This window comes from Macaca thibetana, chromosome 2, assembly GCF_024542745.1.
Source record: "Macaca thibetana thibetana isolate TM-01 chromosome 2, ASM2454274v1, whole genome shotgun sequence".
Taxonomy (NCBI): domain Eukaryota; kingdom Metazoa; phylum Chordata; class Mammalia; order Primates; family Cercopithecidae; genus Macaca; species Macaca thibetana.
The window spans coordinates 23,934,900-23,952,692 of record NC_065579.1 but is presented as its reverse complement, the minus strand read 5'-3'; the positions used below and the strand labels follow the sequence as shown (position 1 = coordinate 23,952,692).

At 38.3% G+C, this 17,793-nt stretch overlaps 1 protein-coding gene and 1 long non-coding RNA gene across 21 annotated transcripts in view; one reads left to right on the top strand and one right to left on the bottom strand.

Moving 5' to 3' along the window:
• Positions 1-17,793, bottom strand: part of THRB (thyroid hormone receptor beta) — a 371,482-nt gene that overhangs the window by 43,224 nt on the left and 310,465 nt on the right. Inside the window, exon 1 of one of the 17 annotated variants that reach the window (XM_050779467.1) lies at positions 5,167-8,597. The exons of the other annotated variants lie outside the window; for them this stretch is intronic. Coding sequence (XP_050635424.1) covers positions 5,167-5,494 — 328 coding nt within the window. The 5' untranslated portion in view covers positions 5,495-8,597. Of the gene's footprint in view, positions 1-5,166; positions 8,598-17,793 lie in introns of those variants that run through there. 17 annotated transcript variants of the gene reach the window in all.
• Positions 1-17,793, top strand: part of LOC126948108 (uncharacterized) — a 119,075-nt gene that overhangs the window by 88,551 nt on the left and 12,731 nt on the right. For 3 of the 4 annotated variants that reach the window (XR_007723337.1, XR_007723338.1, XR_007723336.1), the window contains exons 1-2: positions 13,814-14,016; positions 17,187-17,350. This is a non-coding gene — a long non-coding RNA (uncharacterized LOC126948108). Of the gene's footprint in view, positions 1-13,813; positions 14,017-17,186; positions 17,351-17,793 lie in introns of those variants that run through there. The other variant, XR_007723339.1, reaches the window with a different exon arrangement.

Below are 17,793 nucleotides of genomic sequence, written 5' to 3'. Positions count from 1 at the left end.
AATGATGCTAAACATAATACAATACACAGGACAACCATCACAACAAAGAATCATGTGGTCCCAATGTCAATAGTGCCAAGGTTAAGAAACCCTAGTCTAATATACTTTATATATAATAAACTATTTTTCACAGGTGATTTACACAAATGATTCAGAGCTATTTTATAAAACAAAGGATATCTGCTTTTGAAGGCAGGGCTGCTTGGGAGCAGGGGTGATGAGAGCATGTGTTGCTGGGTAATAGAAGAGGCTGGTGGGCTGTGAACTGAGTTGGTGACATAAAGTGATGCAGGCTGACAGTAGCAAGGTGGCCCACCAGGGTGTGGTTGGCAGTGGGTGACAGCTGGAGGAAAGCATACTGGTTCAGGGATGGAGACTGGGGTGACAGAGAGAGGAACCCCTGGGGAGACTGGCCAAGGTTTCTGGAACAGAGGGTGTGGGTAAAAGCACAAAGCCATAATCAAAATTGAACTCTTGAGGGCAGGGAAGAGTTGGAGAAATCTGTGGTAATAGAAAAGGGCCCAAAACCTTGAGAAGGAGCCCTGTGGTGGTGCAGAGTATGGGGAAGAACTGCCCCTGAGTGGCTGGAAGCAGAAGGCTTTAAGCAAGAGAGGGTGAACCTGGAGGGAAGAAAGGCAGGAAAATATGGCGGCAGGTATCTGCAGATAAGGAAAGCAGGTGTGTGGGGTGACTGCTCGAAAGCACATTCTAGGAGTCTCCGAGAGAGCTGAGGAAATTCTTTACAACAGCTGGTACCAAGGGAGCGGATGAGAGGGAAGTACCAAGGACAGCGCACGGGAAACTCAGTATTCCCAAGGCTCTGGAAACAGGAAGAATACAGATAACCAAGTGGGTACCGGTGAAGCCAAGGACCCATAAGATGATGGGATCATAAAAGCTGGACCAGAGTGGGTGGCAGGGAGGGAAGCAGCTTGATTTCAGACTGAAAGCTGAGAAAAAAGCGTGCTTGACTATGAAGAAGTATTCATGGAGGCATGTGAGGTGGTGGATATGAACTCCATATGCAGAAGGCCAGCAGGGCCACCATTCCTCTGCAAGCCTGCCAGGCGTCTGACTCCATTTGCTCATAATTCTTTGGACTCCTACTGTTAGCTTTCATTGTGAGTAGGAGCAATGCATGCTCTGGATGAGGTGAGGGCATTCAGTGAAATCTCTGAAGGACATGTCTTTGACAAGAGAGTTAATTCTCAGGAAAGAAAAGGAAAGAAAAGAATCAGCTCATGCTTTTGTCTGCACTTGGACTTGGTTTGGAAATGATTATTGCTCCTTACTTTGCTTTCATTTCTGGGTGCCAAGAGGCACTTTCATTTAACCTTTTGTACAGTGAACGTGTTCTGTATTTTTAAAAGTCGTGGTATTGTTTTCTGGAGTGGTATTTTCTCTGAACCGTAAATGGGTGGCAGTACCTAATTTAAAATCCTAACTTTCCATCACATCCTTAAATTACATACACATTGTTGAAAAATCTATGATTGCATTAACCACTTAACTATTACATTTAAAAGAGATTATTTATTTAGTACTCAACAGCTCACTGGGTGGACTGATCACATCTGTGTTTAAATTAAAAAATTCAAGTAGAGGGGAAGAGTAAGGATGAGAGAGAGAGGGAGAGAAAGAGAAGATAGAGGAGGAAAGAGATGGAGGGAAAGTAGGAGAGAGGGACAGAGGGAGAGGAAGAAGGAAAGGAAAGGAAAGCTTGAGAAAGAAACATTCCCCAATTTGCCACTTAATTTTTATTTCAAATGCCTATCTAATTGTTCACCTGGAGTCAACAGAGCTACAGAACACACACACACGTACAAAAAGACAGAATTCTGTGTCCAAGTCAGAGGGGCAATGAAACCAGATTCAGAAAGCATAGTCCTGTGTGGAGTTTCTGCTTCGGTTATTAATTTTTCTTTCTGCACAACTAAAAATGTGGTTGTAGAGCAACAACATATACAATCAGAACCAAAACTGAATAGGACAACCCTCCCCCACCCCCACCCCCAGCCCCATCTCCTTGGTCCTGGCCTAAAAACAGGAAATTCTTATTCTCTTGGACATGATAACAAACTCAGGCAACTTTTCGAACATGCAGTTCCTATCAAGTAAGACGGCATGTAGAAGGTCAAGCAAAGAATCCCGTGGAGGAGAGTTGCCCAGGGAAAACTCCTAGGAGGGATTCTGTTTCAACAGACCCAACCGGCCCACACTAAATTGAGAGGTTGACCTGCAAAGCTGCCTTCAGAGCAACCAGATGAAGATGCAGGCTGTTCGGGAACTTCAGAATGTAATTAGAATTTGTGATGGAAACAGCCAGCACTTCTACCCACAAAAGGATTTTTTTTTTTTTTTTAAAAAAAAAGAAAAGAAGGAGAAAAAAAGTCAACTTTTTACTTTGCTGAAACCTCAGCCACAGAGGAGAAAGCACAACAAACAACCTAGTTGCCAATTCTCCTCCATCTGATTCTAGACTTATTCCCTCCTTCCCCTGAATTTGTGGGGGCCAGAAGTGTGCAGCCAGCACTGGCCCTGTGAGGACTTAGCATACCTTTGCACAGCTATGTCACTAGAATTACAGTAAATATCATATCTTCTGAGTGAATGATAGGGTTCTTGAAAAGTACAAATTTGTTTTTTATAATCCATATGAAAAATAAGACACACATTACATTCTGCATTTCAGCCCTCCTCAATGTGAAAATTACATTGGTTTTCCCCTCCTCAATTCTTGAAGCTTTATTTTAAATGTGATTCAATGAACTGACATCTGATTCTTCCTTAGTTCATGTTCTTAATGCTTCCAGAGCTTGATAACTTCTTCTTTCGGCTATGAATGCAAAAAACCTTTGTAGAAAAACAATCCAAAGAAAACTAAAAGTTATTCTAAAGTCCACCAATTAAGATAACCATTCTTAACATTGGGTAGGGTAGCCTTCCTTTATTTCACCAGTTTGTACCTATAATTTTTTTATAAGATTGTAATTTTTCTATAAGATTCTCTGTATACTAGAAAATAAAGGCTAGGAAATAAGCCATCCTTAAAAAAAAATAAAGAAAAAGTTAAGACAGCTGCATTATTGGAGTTTATAAAGCTGTAATGACAGAAGTGAACACAGATGAAGCAATTATGAATTTTTATCTATTGTGAATAGATAAAAATCCAATTGGAAAATGAGGCCTACCCCACTGAACACCTGTTTATAGTCTTAATTTTGCCTTAATGAGACACTACTGATGTCCTTCAACACAACAAAAATCAATAGTGGATCAATATGGATAAACATGTTGGGTACAACCTTTTGTCCTAAGAGACAGTTAACAGCTGGGTTTAGTTTTACTAGGATTTACTTGAAGACTTGTAAAAGTAAATAATGGTGCATTTAAGAATATTTGCCTGCTTTGATTTAGAGACTTTGGCAGGTGGCGGTGGCCTTTCAATGACATATGGCTTTGAAATTACATCAATATATGCATACAATGTGTCTTTTCCTCTAGTTCATGCATCAAATTAATTAGTAAAGAATCCCTGGTTTAACATTTTATAAGCAAATATTCCCCAGTGTTGGTTGAAGAAAATACAGTGAAAAGAGAAAAGAACCTCAAAAGTTCTGCAGGAATTTTTAAGAATAGCAGAATGACCACATAGATTGACAGGCACCAATATTTTCTTATAACACTACAAAAGGCATATCCAAGTATGTTTAATGAGGCAATGTTAATTTCTTCTTTTCAAAGTTAAATTACTTACACTATTAAGTGAAATAGCACATGTTCAATCTATCTCAAGTGTTTCCATTAGGGGACTTACTCTGTGTGTCTCTTGTAAGAAATGAGATTCTGACGACCTTCAAAAGGATGCAAAACTCCATGTTTATAAATAAAAATCAAGATGAGCAACTCTATATTTTATGCTGTAATCACCTTAATATTTCATACTTGGAAGTTATAGAATAACACTATATGTAGTAAAAATTACAGATTCTAGTTTTTGTTTTTATAAAATTTTGTTCATTTGTTTTCATAACAGACTACTTTCAATTATAGAGTCACACTAAGAAAAGCAAATGATAAATTTTATAGAAACCACAACTAAATAAACCACATTATGTTTTAAGATTAATTTAACAGAGAAATTTACCTTTGAGGATCAAAGGGCATCATGTTTTTGTAAATTACAGAACCTTGTAAATTTGGTTCTCTATGCAATATCCTATAGATTATATACAGAAAACATGAGATTCTGGCGTATCTGCACTAGAATTTACACTATTTTCAAAAGCATTCCTATCTGGCAGTTGCTACTAAATGTCCTGAGTTCTACCTGTTTGCCTCCCTTATTTTATTTTTCAGCATCTTATTTTTCAGTAATGCAAGACACGTTCTATTGACAGAAATTTAAACAGCATTATAAAGCCACGGTGTCTATTAAGATATATGGATATTTTACTGGTTTTAATATTGGCTATTTTGAAGGGTGTTTCACTTCCTTTCATAAAGAGAATTCACTTGATATGATTGCAGACATGTTCAACTTTAGGGACAAAATAGCAAGGTAAAGTTTCTCAGTTTTTGTTTGAGTTTTACATTCTTACAGTTTGACATGGTTACAAATAGACTCTTTACTGTTTACATGGATAAGTAAATACATTAAAATGAACATTTACAGATCCTAGCAAATCAACATTATTATAGCACTGTCAAAGAAATCACTAACATATTTTACTAGTTAACGAAAATAAACTTTCAAAATGAAGTGCCAAGAAAAAGTCAAATGAGTTTTTAATCTGAACCTGAACTGGGGAGAATTATCCCACTTCAGACACCACAACACCTACCCACCAACTGGAAACCTTTCACATATTTTCTTTCGCCAAGAAGCCAACAATAGTCACTTTGGGCAATATATACACACACATAGCAAAATATAGCCTAGAAAGTCAACTCACACCAGCTTTCACAGATGAAGAAAAAAAGTGCTTGGAAATCTTGATGTTCACAGAGTCCTTCAATCACCTAGCAACCCCTCTTACTGCCGTTTTTAATTTCAAATAGCGTTCACATTCAAAGATTTGACGAAGCTGATGTAAACTGTAACTTTAAAACGAAACGAAAACAAACAGTGAAACTTTGAACACATTTAAGCAAAATGGTCCCTACCTTTTTTTTGAGAATACGATGGCGACTGCACTTGAGAAAAAGTAGGCTTTTCTTCAGTGAAATATTCAGGTTGGCTGTATTGATTCAGGGCCATGTCCAAGTCAGAGTCCTTGCTTTTAAACATGTTTCCAGGGTAACTACAGGTATAAGGCTGATTCACTGCCCAGGCCTGTTCCATATATATGTTGTTACTGGGCACAGCCTGAGCATCGCAACCACTGTAACCCGGACTATCTTCAAAATACGCGTAATAATCAGTGGACTGCATGTAGCAATTGCTGCCGGCAGCTGGGTGCACTTCATATATTTCTTGCATACAGTAGTTCATTTTGTTTCCCTGGTTCAGTTTCTACTTTACATATACACACACTCTACGCATGCATTCTCCAGCCCCATACAGCCTGAGAGCTGGGCATATACGCAGAGAAGCATACATACATACACATGAAACGCGAAGGGAAGATGAATAAACACCACCACCAACACAGCAACCCAGCCTGCTTTACTTTGTAATAGCACCTGATGTGCTAAAATCCTATTTAGACCGAGGTGTCTTTTGAGCTCTTCTGCCATCCAAACATATTGGAAAGCAGATTTATGACTATCAAAGGTCTTAAGCTGTGCATGCAGCTAGTTAATTCCTGGGGAAGATGGCAGGCAGGTAGGAATGACCTCCACCCAGATAGGGAAGTGGCAGCGAGAATGTTTCTCTGAAGCTGCTAAGATTCATTTTATATGCTGTTTTTAACCCCTTTCAACATGATTATAAAACGATTACTCATTGTTATGTCATTTTGCTGGACAGCTTAAGCATGAAACATTATAAAGACATCTTAGAGAATATCCTTGGATACAAAGAAAATCCTAAAATCAATAATCTAGTTTATTAGCATGAACCAGAGAAAATCCAGTAGTAATGAGCCTGATGACTGACTGACTCCAAAACATTAATCTAGCTGTGCAAATGTTACTGGTTGAATCTGTTGTTGAATGTTACTGACTGGCTTTTAATACTAGGATCCAACCATCTTCCCATGACACATAGGTCCCACTGGTTTTTAAAACATGCCAAAGAAGTATACAGTTGAAAATGCTGCTGATGTCTGCGAGTGAGTTTTATTCTGTTCCTTGCACATGATTATTTTCTACCTCATAAGCACTAATCTACATGAGACCTAAAGCTTACGTTAACTGTTCAATTCTGTATTTTATGTTTTCTTTATAAAGGCATGAGGGAGAGTGTATGCCAATGCCCCTATATGAGGAATACCCCTATTATATAGCAGCTTTCCTTTTCTGTTGGTGCTTAATAGTACTCTGATGAGTAGTGCGTGCAAAACTGTAAACACTTATCACTTTATTCCCATTCAAAACTGCTTTTGAGATTATTTTCAAGATTTAATGTGATTTAAGTGGTATTCATGTAGTTACTTAAAGATAGTGATCAAAAAGGGAACAGCATTTTCTGTAAGAATCATCATATCTTTTAACTAAGAAGTTAACAAATACCAAATTAGATTGTAAATGCTTGCTAAGATGATTACTAATAGTATTTTCTCCCTGTGGATGGTGACCTGTGTGTGCATGTCACGTATATGCATAGTTGTAGATCATGACATCAGGAAGGGCAGATGCTGCTCTTCTACACTGGCGAGTCCTGTTTCTTAGGCAGCCTGTTTTCAGGGCTGGGCCTCAGGTGGTGACGTTTACCTTTGGCTTCCTGCTGGTCCATGAGCATGTGACCATGTTGGTATTTCTCTCTAAAGGACCATCGACAACGTAATATTGTAATTTTCAACAGTGAGACCTTTGCTTTGGACATGTAGCTCCAGTCATCAATTGCAACATGGAATTCTGGGGCAGGGACATATGGCAGAAGTAAGGAGGGTATTACAGTCATTCAACAAATTATGGGGTGTCTGTTAAGTACAAAGCAAGGAGTTGGTGGCTACAGAGATGGCTGTTCAGAAAAAAATCACTGTCTCTGCCAAAAGGTAGCTTAATTAAATATACAGTCAAGTGGACCATCATTGTGCTGTCTTTAAGTGCTGACTTTTCATAAATGTAGTAAAGGAGCCATGGACTCAACGGAAAAAGGTGAGGAATTATCGAATGAGCAAAAGATGCGACAAAATTAGAAAAGAGACCCAGGAAGATCTATGTGGAGGATAGTAATAAGACTCCTTTAAAAACTACAACTGATATAAAACAAGCAAAAGCATGTTCTTCAGTTGGTATATATTTGAACCTGTAAAATGAATCACAATATCCTAGAAAGCATGAAAAGTTACCATAAGGAATAAAGAAGACAGCTAACGTTTTAATAGTGTTTTTACTTTCTTATTACTCTTAAAACAAATAAAAGATTTATTCAGTGTTATTAAGTACACATACACAATATTACAATTAACATTTTCTCCCTACTGGAAATGTCAAAACATTTCACTGGAAGCAATAACTATTTTCTGAAAACCCCAGGAAAAAGAATCCAGGCCTTATGGTTTTTTTTTGTCTGATCTCATTTATTTATCTCAAATTTCCCAAGCCTAATATGAAAATTAACCTTTCAATAAAGCAGTTTTCTTTTTTGGCAAATGCACATGTTTCAAAGTCTCTTTTTCTGGTTAAGAGCTGCATGTTGAATCCATTCGATTTTGCAGTTTTGCCCAGTGCATTTCCTGGCTCCCTCTCTTTTTCATTAAAGGCAGAAATCCAAGCAATTTCTTGCTTCTCATCAGTAACAATATCAACTAAAATCAGAGACTCAACTTTTATTCCAAAGGAACACTTAAAAATAATTTTCAGAAATCTCTAAATGTGCTTGAAAAATTGGACAGTTATCCTCCCCTGAAACTGGATATAAACACTGCAATGAAAAAGGAAAGAAGAGCTGCTGAAACACTTCCTCTCACTTTTTACTAAACATCTGAACGGTCAACAGCATTTTTATTGAATTAAAAAAATCTTGAATCCCCTCGGAAATCTTTACATTAAAAAAAGTTTCAAAACATATTTAAGAGAGCTCACTTCCTCCCTAATGTGTACTGTTTGGAGAAAACAGAACAAAACATTCTGAAACACACTCCACACCAAATGGGAATACTCTTTACTTGTAACGAATGCACAAAACTCTCATTACTAGTAGTTGAAAATGGAGCTCAACACTCACATTGAATGTGAAATATGGCCCCTCACATCCTGATAGAAGCAATCACATCTGTCGCCTGTGATCAGCCTTGCATGCTTCTTTGTAAAGTCAATAAAACCATCTAAACATATTATGTGTCACAAATGGGGTAAGCTTCCGTGAGGCTATTGTCTTATTTTCTTGATTGCCTGCTCTAATTATTTAAAGAGCAGCTTAAGAGTTATTTCACTTATTATGCATCCAACTGCCTTAAATAAACTCAGGAGGACTTTAATAATTCCGATTAGAAGTGTTTCTATATATATATATATATATATGCCTAGGTGTGACTCATAGAAAGTCCGCTTTAATAATTATGGGATGAAACTTTAGCATCAAGATTGTTAAAAGAAGTTCTGAGGTTATTTGTATAAGTAGCAACATTTGAGAGCCACCTGTTCCACTAGGTGTCTGACCCCAGTCCCTTCAGCAAGGAGCAGGGAATCCTGTGGACTAGCTCCTTTTTCTTCATTTGCAGCTTCACTACATATTTCCCTTAGTTCTTAGCAATTTACCCTCCACACTTCAACCAGGCTTCACCCGCCTTTGAGTTACCCAGTCAAGCAGAGGAGGCAGCACAAAAGGAGGCACGCCAGGAAAGAACGAAATCCAAGGAGAAGTGTAATAAACTCGGGACGGGGCACAGGAGTAATCTGCCTAGGGTGCCAGGGATGGCTTCACAGAAGAGGTGACCAGTGAGCTGGAAGAGTATGTAGGACATCATCAGTGGAGGCCTAAGACACCAAATGGCTGAGCAGAAATGTCTTAGGAAGGGTGCTATCAACTAACTGTACTTGCAAAAAGGCACATAAAGAAAGATAACTGATACGCCTTAAAGCAACTAGTCAGAGCCTTTTAACTTCTACTCTAATGACTGTTCTTACTTTCTGTTTTAGTAATTGAACCTCTAAATTTTAGTTGGGCTCATGGCCCCTGAGAAAAAATCCGTTTCCCATTTGTCAATATGTGTCTGTGTGACTAACTTCTGACCAATGAGACATAATAGAAGTGCAAAATTGCAAGGCAATTTCCAGGAAACTTAAAAGACACAGTAAAAGACAACTGGTGCATTCCATTTGCCTCTCGTTTGTTTAGACTTTCTGCTCCCTGCAATGACTGGCGTCCCAGCCACCATGTTGGTCCATGAGAGTGAGGGCTATACTCTAGGGATTGTGGAAGAATGATTTGGAAAATTCTAGGTTGCTGAAATACATAGAATTGCCATACTAGCTCTGGACTGCCAACTTATGGACTTCTTTTTTTCTCAAGAGACAGAAATAAACTTATTTAGGTCACAGTTTTCTTTTTTGTAAAACAGAGATAACAGTACTCACTTCACTGGTTATTGTGAAGATTAAGTGAGTTTATATAAGTAATGCACTTGGAATGATGACTGGCCTAGTAAGTGACAATTGTACATACATAATAATTATATACATATATTATATATATACTATGTATATATATTTCTTAGGTCTTGTCTTGGGCTACTTCTCAGTCTACACTCTAGGTCAGAGGTCAGCAATCTTCAGCCTGTGGGCCAAACATGACCCACCACCTGTTTTGTAAATAAAGTTTACTGGAATACAGCTTTTATTTGTTACATATTGTCTGTGGCTGCTTTTGTGCTATCATGGCAGAGTTGAGTAGTTGCAAGAGAGACCTTATAGCCTGCTGAAAATATTTACCACCTGGTATTTTGGAGAAAAAGTTCGCCAAGCCCTGCTCTAGGCGATCTCATCTTGTCTCAGTTTTAAATACTAATTATGTGCAACATCCATGTGGATATCTCCATCCCAGATGTCTCCTCTGAAACCAGGATCCTATATCCAACCATCAACTTGACATCTCCATTTGCCCAACCAACGGGCATCTCCAACTTAATTTCTAAAATCTGTTCCTCTCACAGTAGTCCCATCTTGGCACCACCATCCACCTGGGAGCTTAAGCAAATAACCTTCAAGCCAACTCTTTTCTTCCCTTCACTACCTAAATCCAATCCATTAGTAAGTTCATTGGTTATTCCTCCAAAATATATGTTTAATCCAACTACTTCCTTCTCTCCGTTGCCATCATCGCAGTCCAAACCATCATCATCTCCTAACTGGACTCCTTTCCGGCTTCCTCATTAGCTTTGGGCCACTTTAATATTTTCTTGACAGAGCCACCAAAGAGTGATGTTTTACAGGCTGCGAATCAGATAATGTTCCTTCCTTGTTTAAAACCTTCAGTGGCTTTGTACTGTATTTAGAACAAAATCCAAACCTCTACCAAAAGGTGGTCCTTCCCCACTTCTCATCAATCCTCCTGCTTCCTTGACATAAACCAAAACAGCATCCTCACTGTTCCTTGAGCACGCCAAGTTTTTGCCTGCCTCAATTCAAGGATGCTGCACATGTTCTTCCCTCTGTCTGATACATTCCTCCCTTCAGCTCTTCACAGGACAGAGCCCTTCTCATTCATTTGGATGGAGCCTAAATGACACTTTGTGTGTCAGGAGCCTCTTGATTCCATCGGAGACCTGAAAGCCCTGACACTCTTCACATACATAACAACACTTGCTCGCTCAGAAAAATGATGGAGGACTCTCTGTGCACCAAAATCCATGTGCATTAAAAAAAAAAAGATAAAATGTTACATATTGCAATAAGTGGATTATCTTAGGCTTGAAAGTTCCTGGGAGATATCTGTCTGTCTAAAATTGATCCAGTTTGTTCTTTTATATCTTCGTTACAAGAGAACAGAGATAGAGCTGTTTATTAAACCCACCTCAGTTGAGGTTATGGAATTACAAATAAAGATCATCAGTGCCAATCACCTCTGCCCCAGAAAAGATTATGAAAAGGATTGAGACATTTCCTGCCCCAGGAAGTAACTACTCAAATTCAGGAAAGTTCCCTTTAAAAATGTAAAGAAGCATGAGTCTCGATCTTACCACTGAAGTGCTGAAAGCACATCTACTACATTTTGGCAGAAACTAAAGAGGTGCACAAAAACTTTTCGACCATGTTTTCTTGGATTGTTGAGGTCTGGAATCTTTGGACTCATTGCTTTTGAAAAGGACATCAAATTAGTTCAACTCCAGAGATGGGAGCAGGGCAAGCTCCTGGAAGTTCCGGACCACTCAACTTGAAAGCAACCCTCCCTCCAAACCCTAACACATATGGAACATTTATGGAGGCTGAGACCTGTTTTAGGTTGTCTTAGGATCCTAGGATATTACAGCAGGAACTTCTGAGCTATGCATTCCACATGTATTTTATCTGATTATGAGAAAATGGAATCCCAAAGAGATGAAGTGACTTGTCATATGGTAGGTTGTAGCTTTTGGGGCCATGACCCACTCCTGCATTGACTGTATCGTTTCTCCTACTGTAGGTGGGGCCTTTATTTTCCCAACTGGGCCTAGTGTTGTAGAGTTAAACAGGTGCTGTGGAGGAAAGGGAGGAAAGGAGCTTGTCTCAGGCCTGGGGATTGACTCTCCCTTCTCAGGATTTCTGCCAAATTATATAAAGCCTTGAGTCACTAGATCATGCAACACTCGAATCATTTTAGAAACTTTGACTTCCTCAATCCTGGGAGTGTTAATTAGCATGACTCCTCCTCCCCTACCAGTACTGTAATGGTGTAATTCTTGTTAAATGAACACCATGGCTACTGGGTTAGTATTCAGATGGTGTTCCCTAAGTGGTCCCATAATACAGTCCCAAGAGATGATCTAAAGAGAAAACAATAAAAAGAGATTTTATGATCAAATGAGTTTGGGAAATGACGAATGATATGCTCCTCTCTTGGAGATTCACACACACACAACTTTGAATGACTTTGTGTAACAGCATTTCCTAAACATTCCTGATCATAGAACCCTGTGTGTATCGTGTAACATTTGTTACAAGTGTTCCATGAAACATACTTTGAAAAACCTAGTCATCTGCTCTGTTGGATATGTATGCTGGAACTTAAGGCACACATACATAACAGTGTATTTCTCAGATTACACACCAAGAACAGAGAGAAGAAATCTGCTGAAGGGGAGTGTCCTTTTTCGGGTCTTAACCAAGGAGGAAAGCTGCCGGCCAGGAGGTGGGCTGGACACATGGAAATGCAAATCCCCAGGTGGGCACAGGGCAAGCCCAGGGCCTCTTGGGCTCTTGAATTAAGTCTGCTTTGGTAAGAATAGAAACTCAAAGCTCTTCTCTTTTAAAATATATTGTACACTGAATTTGTTTCTAATTTTTTCCTTTGGCATTTCATAAAAGCTTTTGATAGTTCTAGCCTGTTGCAGCTCTACAAAAGGGCACCAAGGGGAGACTTTTGTTCACCATAATCTATCACCAAGTGGAATATGCTTTTACAAACATGTGCTTGAAAAAGTAACAGTGTTTTACTAGTATAAAGCGAATGGATTCTGATCTGGTGCAGTGGGAAAAAAATGGCCCTGATTAGAACATTGAAGCAGGAATAAGACACTCTTAGGACCAAGCTGACGGAAACAGGCCCAATAATTGAACTGAGAGATTTCCAAAGGGCAAGAGACTCTCATCAAGGCAGTCCTGGTGGATTCCTCAACCTGGACACCCTCTTTGTGGGTCTAAATTTTGGAGCTGCATGTTTTATTTCACAAAGGTGGAATAATTGCCTCAGCACATTCGTGCAAAAGGTACCACAAACTTAGTGACAGCAGCCTTTTACTGGATGAAATATGTCCATTTCTAGGATGAGCAAGTTAAAGAGAACAGTCCTTTGTGATTCCACAAAGATTAAGAGTCCAAAATCCTTAGGTCAGTGATTCTCAAATGGTGGTTTCTGAACAAGCAGCATTAGCATATCCTGGAACTTCTTAGAAATGCAAATTCTATAGCCTACCCCAGACCAACTGGATCAGAAACTCTGAGGGGTGGGGACAGCAAGCCCTTCAGGGGATTCTGACACTAGCTGAAGTTTGAGAACCACTGTCTTACTAAAGGCTGAATTTGCTCTAGCTGGTCTGTGTCAACTTTTCCAGCATCACTGGCTGTTACCTTGAGCCCTGGATTCTCAAAACCTCTTTCTGTCTTCTTCTGTTTCTATTTTCTCCTGGTCCTGGCAGGTGTATTGGCTTTGTCCTTGATCTAAAACGTTTTAGGCCTAATTAGGCTAGGAAGAATGGTGTGCTCCATGTGGCCAATGCAGCTCAATTTTCCTGGCCTCCACTTTGAGTTTTGGTGATCATGCACTACCAGTACCATAATACTTAACAAACTTTATCATTGTCACTCCAGACTCTCAACAGGGGCAGTAATATCTGACATTTTTGGGTCTTTGGACATAATACTATCACAACAGCACAAGCCCTCTGCTTCCACCTCACTCCACAGCCAAACCTATTGATGGTATACCAGAAACCTCCATGTCATATAGCCTTTTCCCACATGTCTCCTCTATCTCTGGACAGTTCTTTTCAGTCATCTTCAAGGGATGATCTCCTTGTCTGTCTTTTACAATTGGCCATGCCTTTGGTTCTATTCTCAGCTCTCTTCTAACCATACATATTCTTCCAGGTGAAGTCATCAATGTCTACAGCTTCATCTATTGCCCCTGTGTGCAGATGGTGCTTACTCTCCCTTGTGCCTTCCAGACCTGCATTCCAGCCACCTACCAAACCCCTTTCCTTGGATGCCAAGGTACCTCACATACCGATTCTAAACTCAGTGTGTCAGATTCTGTGTCAGGTGTTTATATGCATCATCTTATTTAAACATCACAATAGTCCTACAGCAGCTATGGCTGACCACATTTTTAAAAAAAATTTTTATTTTACTTCAATTTCCGGGATACATGTGCAGAACGTGCAGGTTTGTTACATAGGTATACATGTGCCATGGTGGTTTGCTGCTCCTATCAACGTGTCATCTAGGTTTTAAGTCAGGTATGCATTAGGTATTTGTCCTAATGTAGTCACATTTTTTTTTTTAATAGATGAAAAAAATTTATCTGTCTGAAGTGGCACAATAGGTAATTTGAAGAGTGAGGATTCAAATCCAGATCTGTTCAAGTAGAAATTACATACTTGGACTTTTCATTACAGCTTATTTATCTCTTTGTAGCTTTGCCACAGCCTCTAGTCACAAAGGGCCAACTATTCTATGCTGTTACTGTTTTAATTAAACTAATCATTTCATTTTTAAGAGAAAACATGGCTAACCCAAGAGGTTTCTATGCCTCTGATCTTACTCTGATCTTTCCATTCATCCTCCACATTGCAGCTAGGGGAATTGATTTTAAAGGAGAATCTGAAGCGTGTCACCTATTGCTCCTCCCACAACCCCAATCCTAGCTTGCAATAATCTTTAGTTTTTAAGATAAAGCTTAAAGACTTAGAAGTCTTTTGTAATGTAGCTCCTGACTACTTTCTACTCTTATCTCTTGCCACTTTCTCATATGACCTGAATGCTGGCCCTTTGCAGTTTTGTTGAATAGCATTTCTCTGTCGTGGTCACACACTGTTTCCTATATACAATGGCCCATGCACTGTGCTAACTACTTTCCTATAGATTATATCATTTAAGCCTCACAACAATCCTGTTCGTAGATATGACCGTTCCTGTTTTAGAGATAAGGAAACTGAGACTCGGAGAGGTTCTACAACTTGCCCGCAGTCATACGACTGATAAGTGGGCTGATATTCTCGATGCATGCAAATACCATATTTATGTCCAAAATGGTATGTCTCTGTTTTGCTGCCCTTATGCCATTTAGCAGCTTACACTGGAGTCTGGGAAACTGTAGGGCTATAGTGACTGACATGCAGTGATTTTTCGTGGTTTGTCATCTGTCCTCTTTGATGGGTCCAGAAACTTAATCATGTCAGACATGATTTACACATGTCAGAAAATTACTAAACAATCTTTGCTGGATGTTAAGTCCATGCAATCCTCTTTTTCATATTGAGAAATAATATATAGTTTGATTTTAGCCTAAATTCAAGATTTGTTTAAGTTTTCAAGTAATGGGTTGTGGGTCCAAAATTCCCAGACACGTTTGACCTATTCCAACGCCTTTCTTGCATAGTATTTCCAGTGGATGAAACAGTGCTGATTAAAGACTGGAGTCCTAGCATAGTGTCTTTCACATAAGAACTCCGGGATAAAGCTCAATGGTTTTATTCTGACTGATATTTCCTAAGACCAAAGGCAAATCATAAAGTCTCCTTGTGCTTTGAGAGAATGAGATACCACTCAAAAGAGCTCAGGATCCAAACCAAAAGAAAAATGCACATATACAAAAGTGAACAGAATAGTATTCTTAAGGCTGGAGATTGAAAGAAAAATGAAAAATTTGAAATATACGTCAGACCACTGTTATCATCATCGAAGTCTTCTATTTTCTAAGCTAACAGTGGAATGTCTGCTCTTTTTTATAAATGAACGTTTGATTCAAAAGCAAACCTTAATGAATCTAATATAGTCTGATGTGGCTTGAACATCATGGTGTAGAAAAAAATGCAAAAATATTTCAGTTTCGGTGTACCTTTAATTAGACAATTGGCTATATAATAATGATGAGGTCTATTGCATGGTGTCTTTATAAACAATAAGATCGGTTGGGAAGGTATTTCCATTCATTTTGCACAGTGGAAAACTGAGGGGTGCTTTTCTTACTGTACGTAACTACTAAGGGAAAAGGTTAGTATTGAAATTTAGGCCTTCGAGTTACTATTCTAGAAATCACTTTTCCCACTTCCACGCTATGCTTTTCTAAGTGGAAAATTATTTTGTTGTTTTGAAATTTCTGGGTGACTAATAATGTGTTTCGACACAAATTCTAAGATCACTTCAATGATTTATCTGTTTTTCCAAAGATGTACTTAATTTAATGTCACATTGTATATTTATTATAGTCAATATGTTTCCCTGTATCTCTAGAAAAAAAACGCTCTTCAATATTTTATGTGTTTTATAAATATCATTTATGTTTTACTTGAATATCACATAGCAGCTCATTTAGTGTATTTTTAAATTTAATCACCTAGAGAAAGTAGATATGTTTCCCCTTTATGTGTTAAGATAATTATTTCATTGTAATTCACAATGATCGACTTGATGTGAAAAGTTGACTGGTTGTTTAAGTGGAATAATTTTGACATTTAACAGCTACAGTATACTTTCTTTATCCCAGAATAACATGTCAGAGATTAATTTTAAAACAAATTTCCCTAATAATAGGAATAATGAATGAACAATTGAATCATCTGCATTTACTTTGCTTTTTCACCCTTAAGAACAACTAGTGCAAAATTTAGACTATGCCACAACTGATGTAGTTTCAAAAGATTTATTCTTTGTCAATAAAGGCTCCAGTCCTACAGTACACTTGAAAATGTTATAAAAAAAGGTAAAAAGTTCAAACTACTGATACATGCTACCTTGGGGTGAATCTCAAAAATAGTATACTAAGAGAAAGATGCCAGTCATATAAGACCACATACTACAGCATTCCACTTTTGTTAAGTTTCAGAAAAGGCAAATCTAAAGGGACTGAAAGAAAGTCATTGCCAGAGGCTGGGCACAGGAATGGGGAGTAACTGTCAATGAGTCAAAGTTTCTTTAGGGATGATGGAAATGTTCTAAAATAAGATCATGATGATGGTTGCACGCCTCTGTAAATATACTAACAATCATCGAACTATACACTTAAAACAGGGGAATTTGATGGTATGTAAATTATATCTCAGTGAAGCTTTATAAAAATAGATGCAGGGCTACAAATAGCTTGAGTTAACTAAGACTGATTCTCAAAATAAAATAAAGTTTACATCATTTATGTATCAATACCATGTATGTTATTCTCCCAGATCGAATGGAGATACACCATAGGAGGAAGACATGGCCCTGACTCTGAAATTTGCAACCAAACTAAAAATACATATCAGCAAGCAGAAAACAGTATCCCATACACTGAATACTTCAAGCGTTAAGTGAACATGGAGTAAAATGGAATTATTATTTTTGAAACAACGTAAGTTACATTCTTCATTATTCTTTCCTAAGACAAATGCTAGCCAGCCAATAGAATTTTCATCATCGCTTGGTTGTCAACAGAGTTACTGCTCATTGCAAGCCTAGACTCGAAATTCTGCCAACATTTTCTGTTTGAAATCCTATGAAAAAAAGGGGTGTGCATATAATTTTTTATTCTCAGCATATAGTAAGGTATTGGACACATAGAACACACTCAATTTAAAACATTGTCAGTACAAATCAAGATGAATTCACAATCTCCAGTGAATCAAACAGGCATGTTCAGAAGCCACAATTAAATAAGGCAGAACACAGTGAGTACTTGGACAAAATTTTATCACAGCATTAAAAACAAAAACTCAAATTCATTCTGATGGTGCATGGGGATGCACAGAGGAAGTGATGTTTGAATTGGGCCTTGAAGGATGAGTAGAGTAAAAG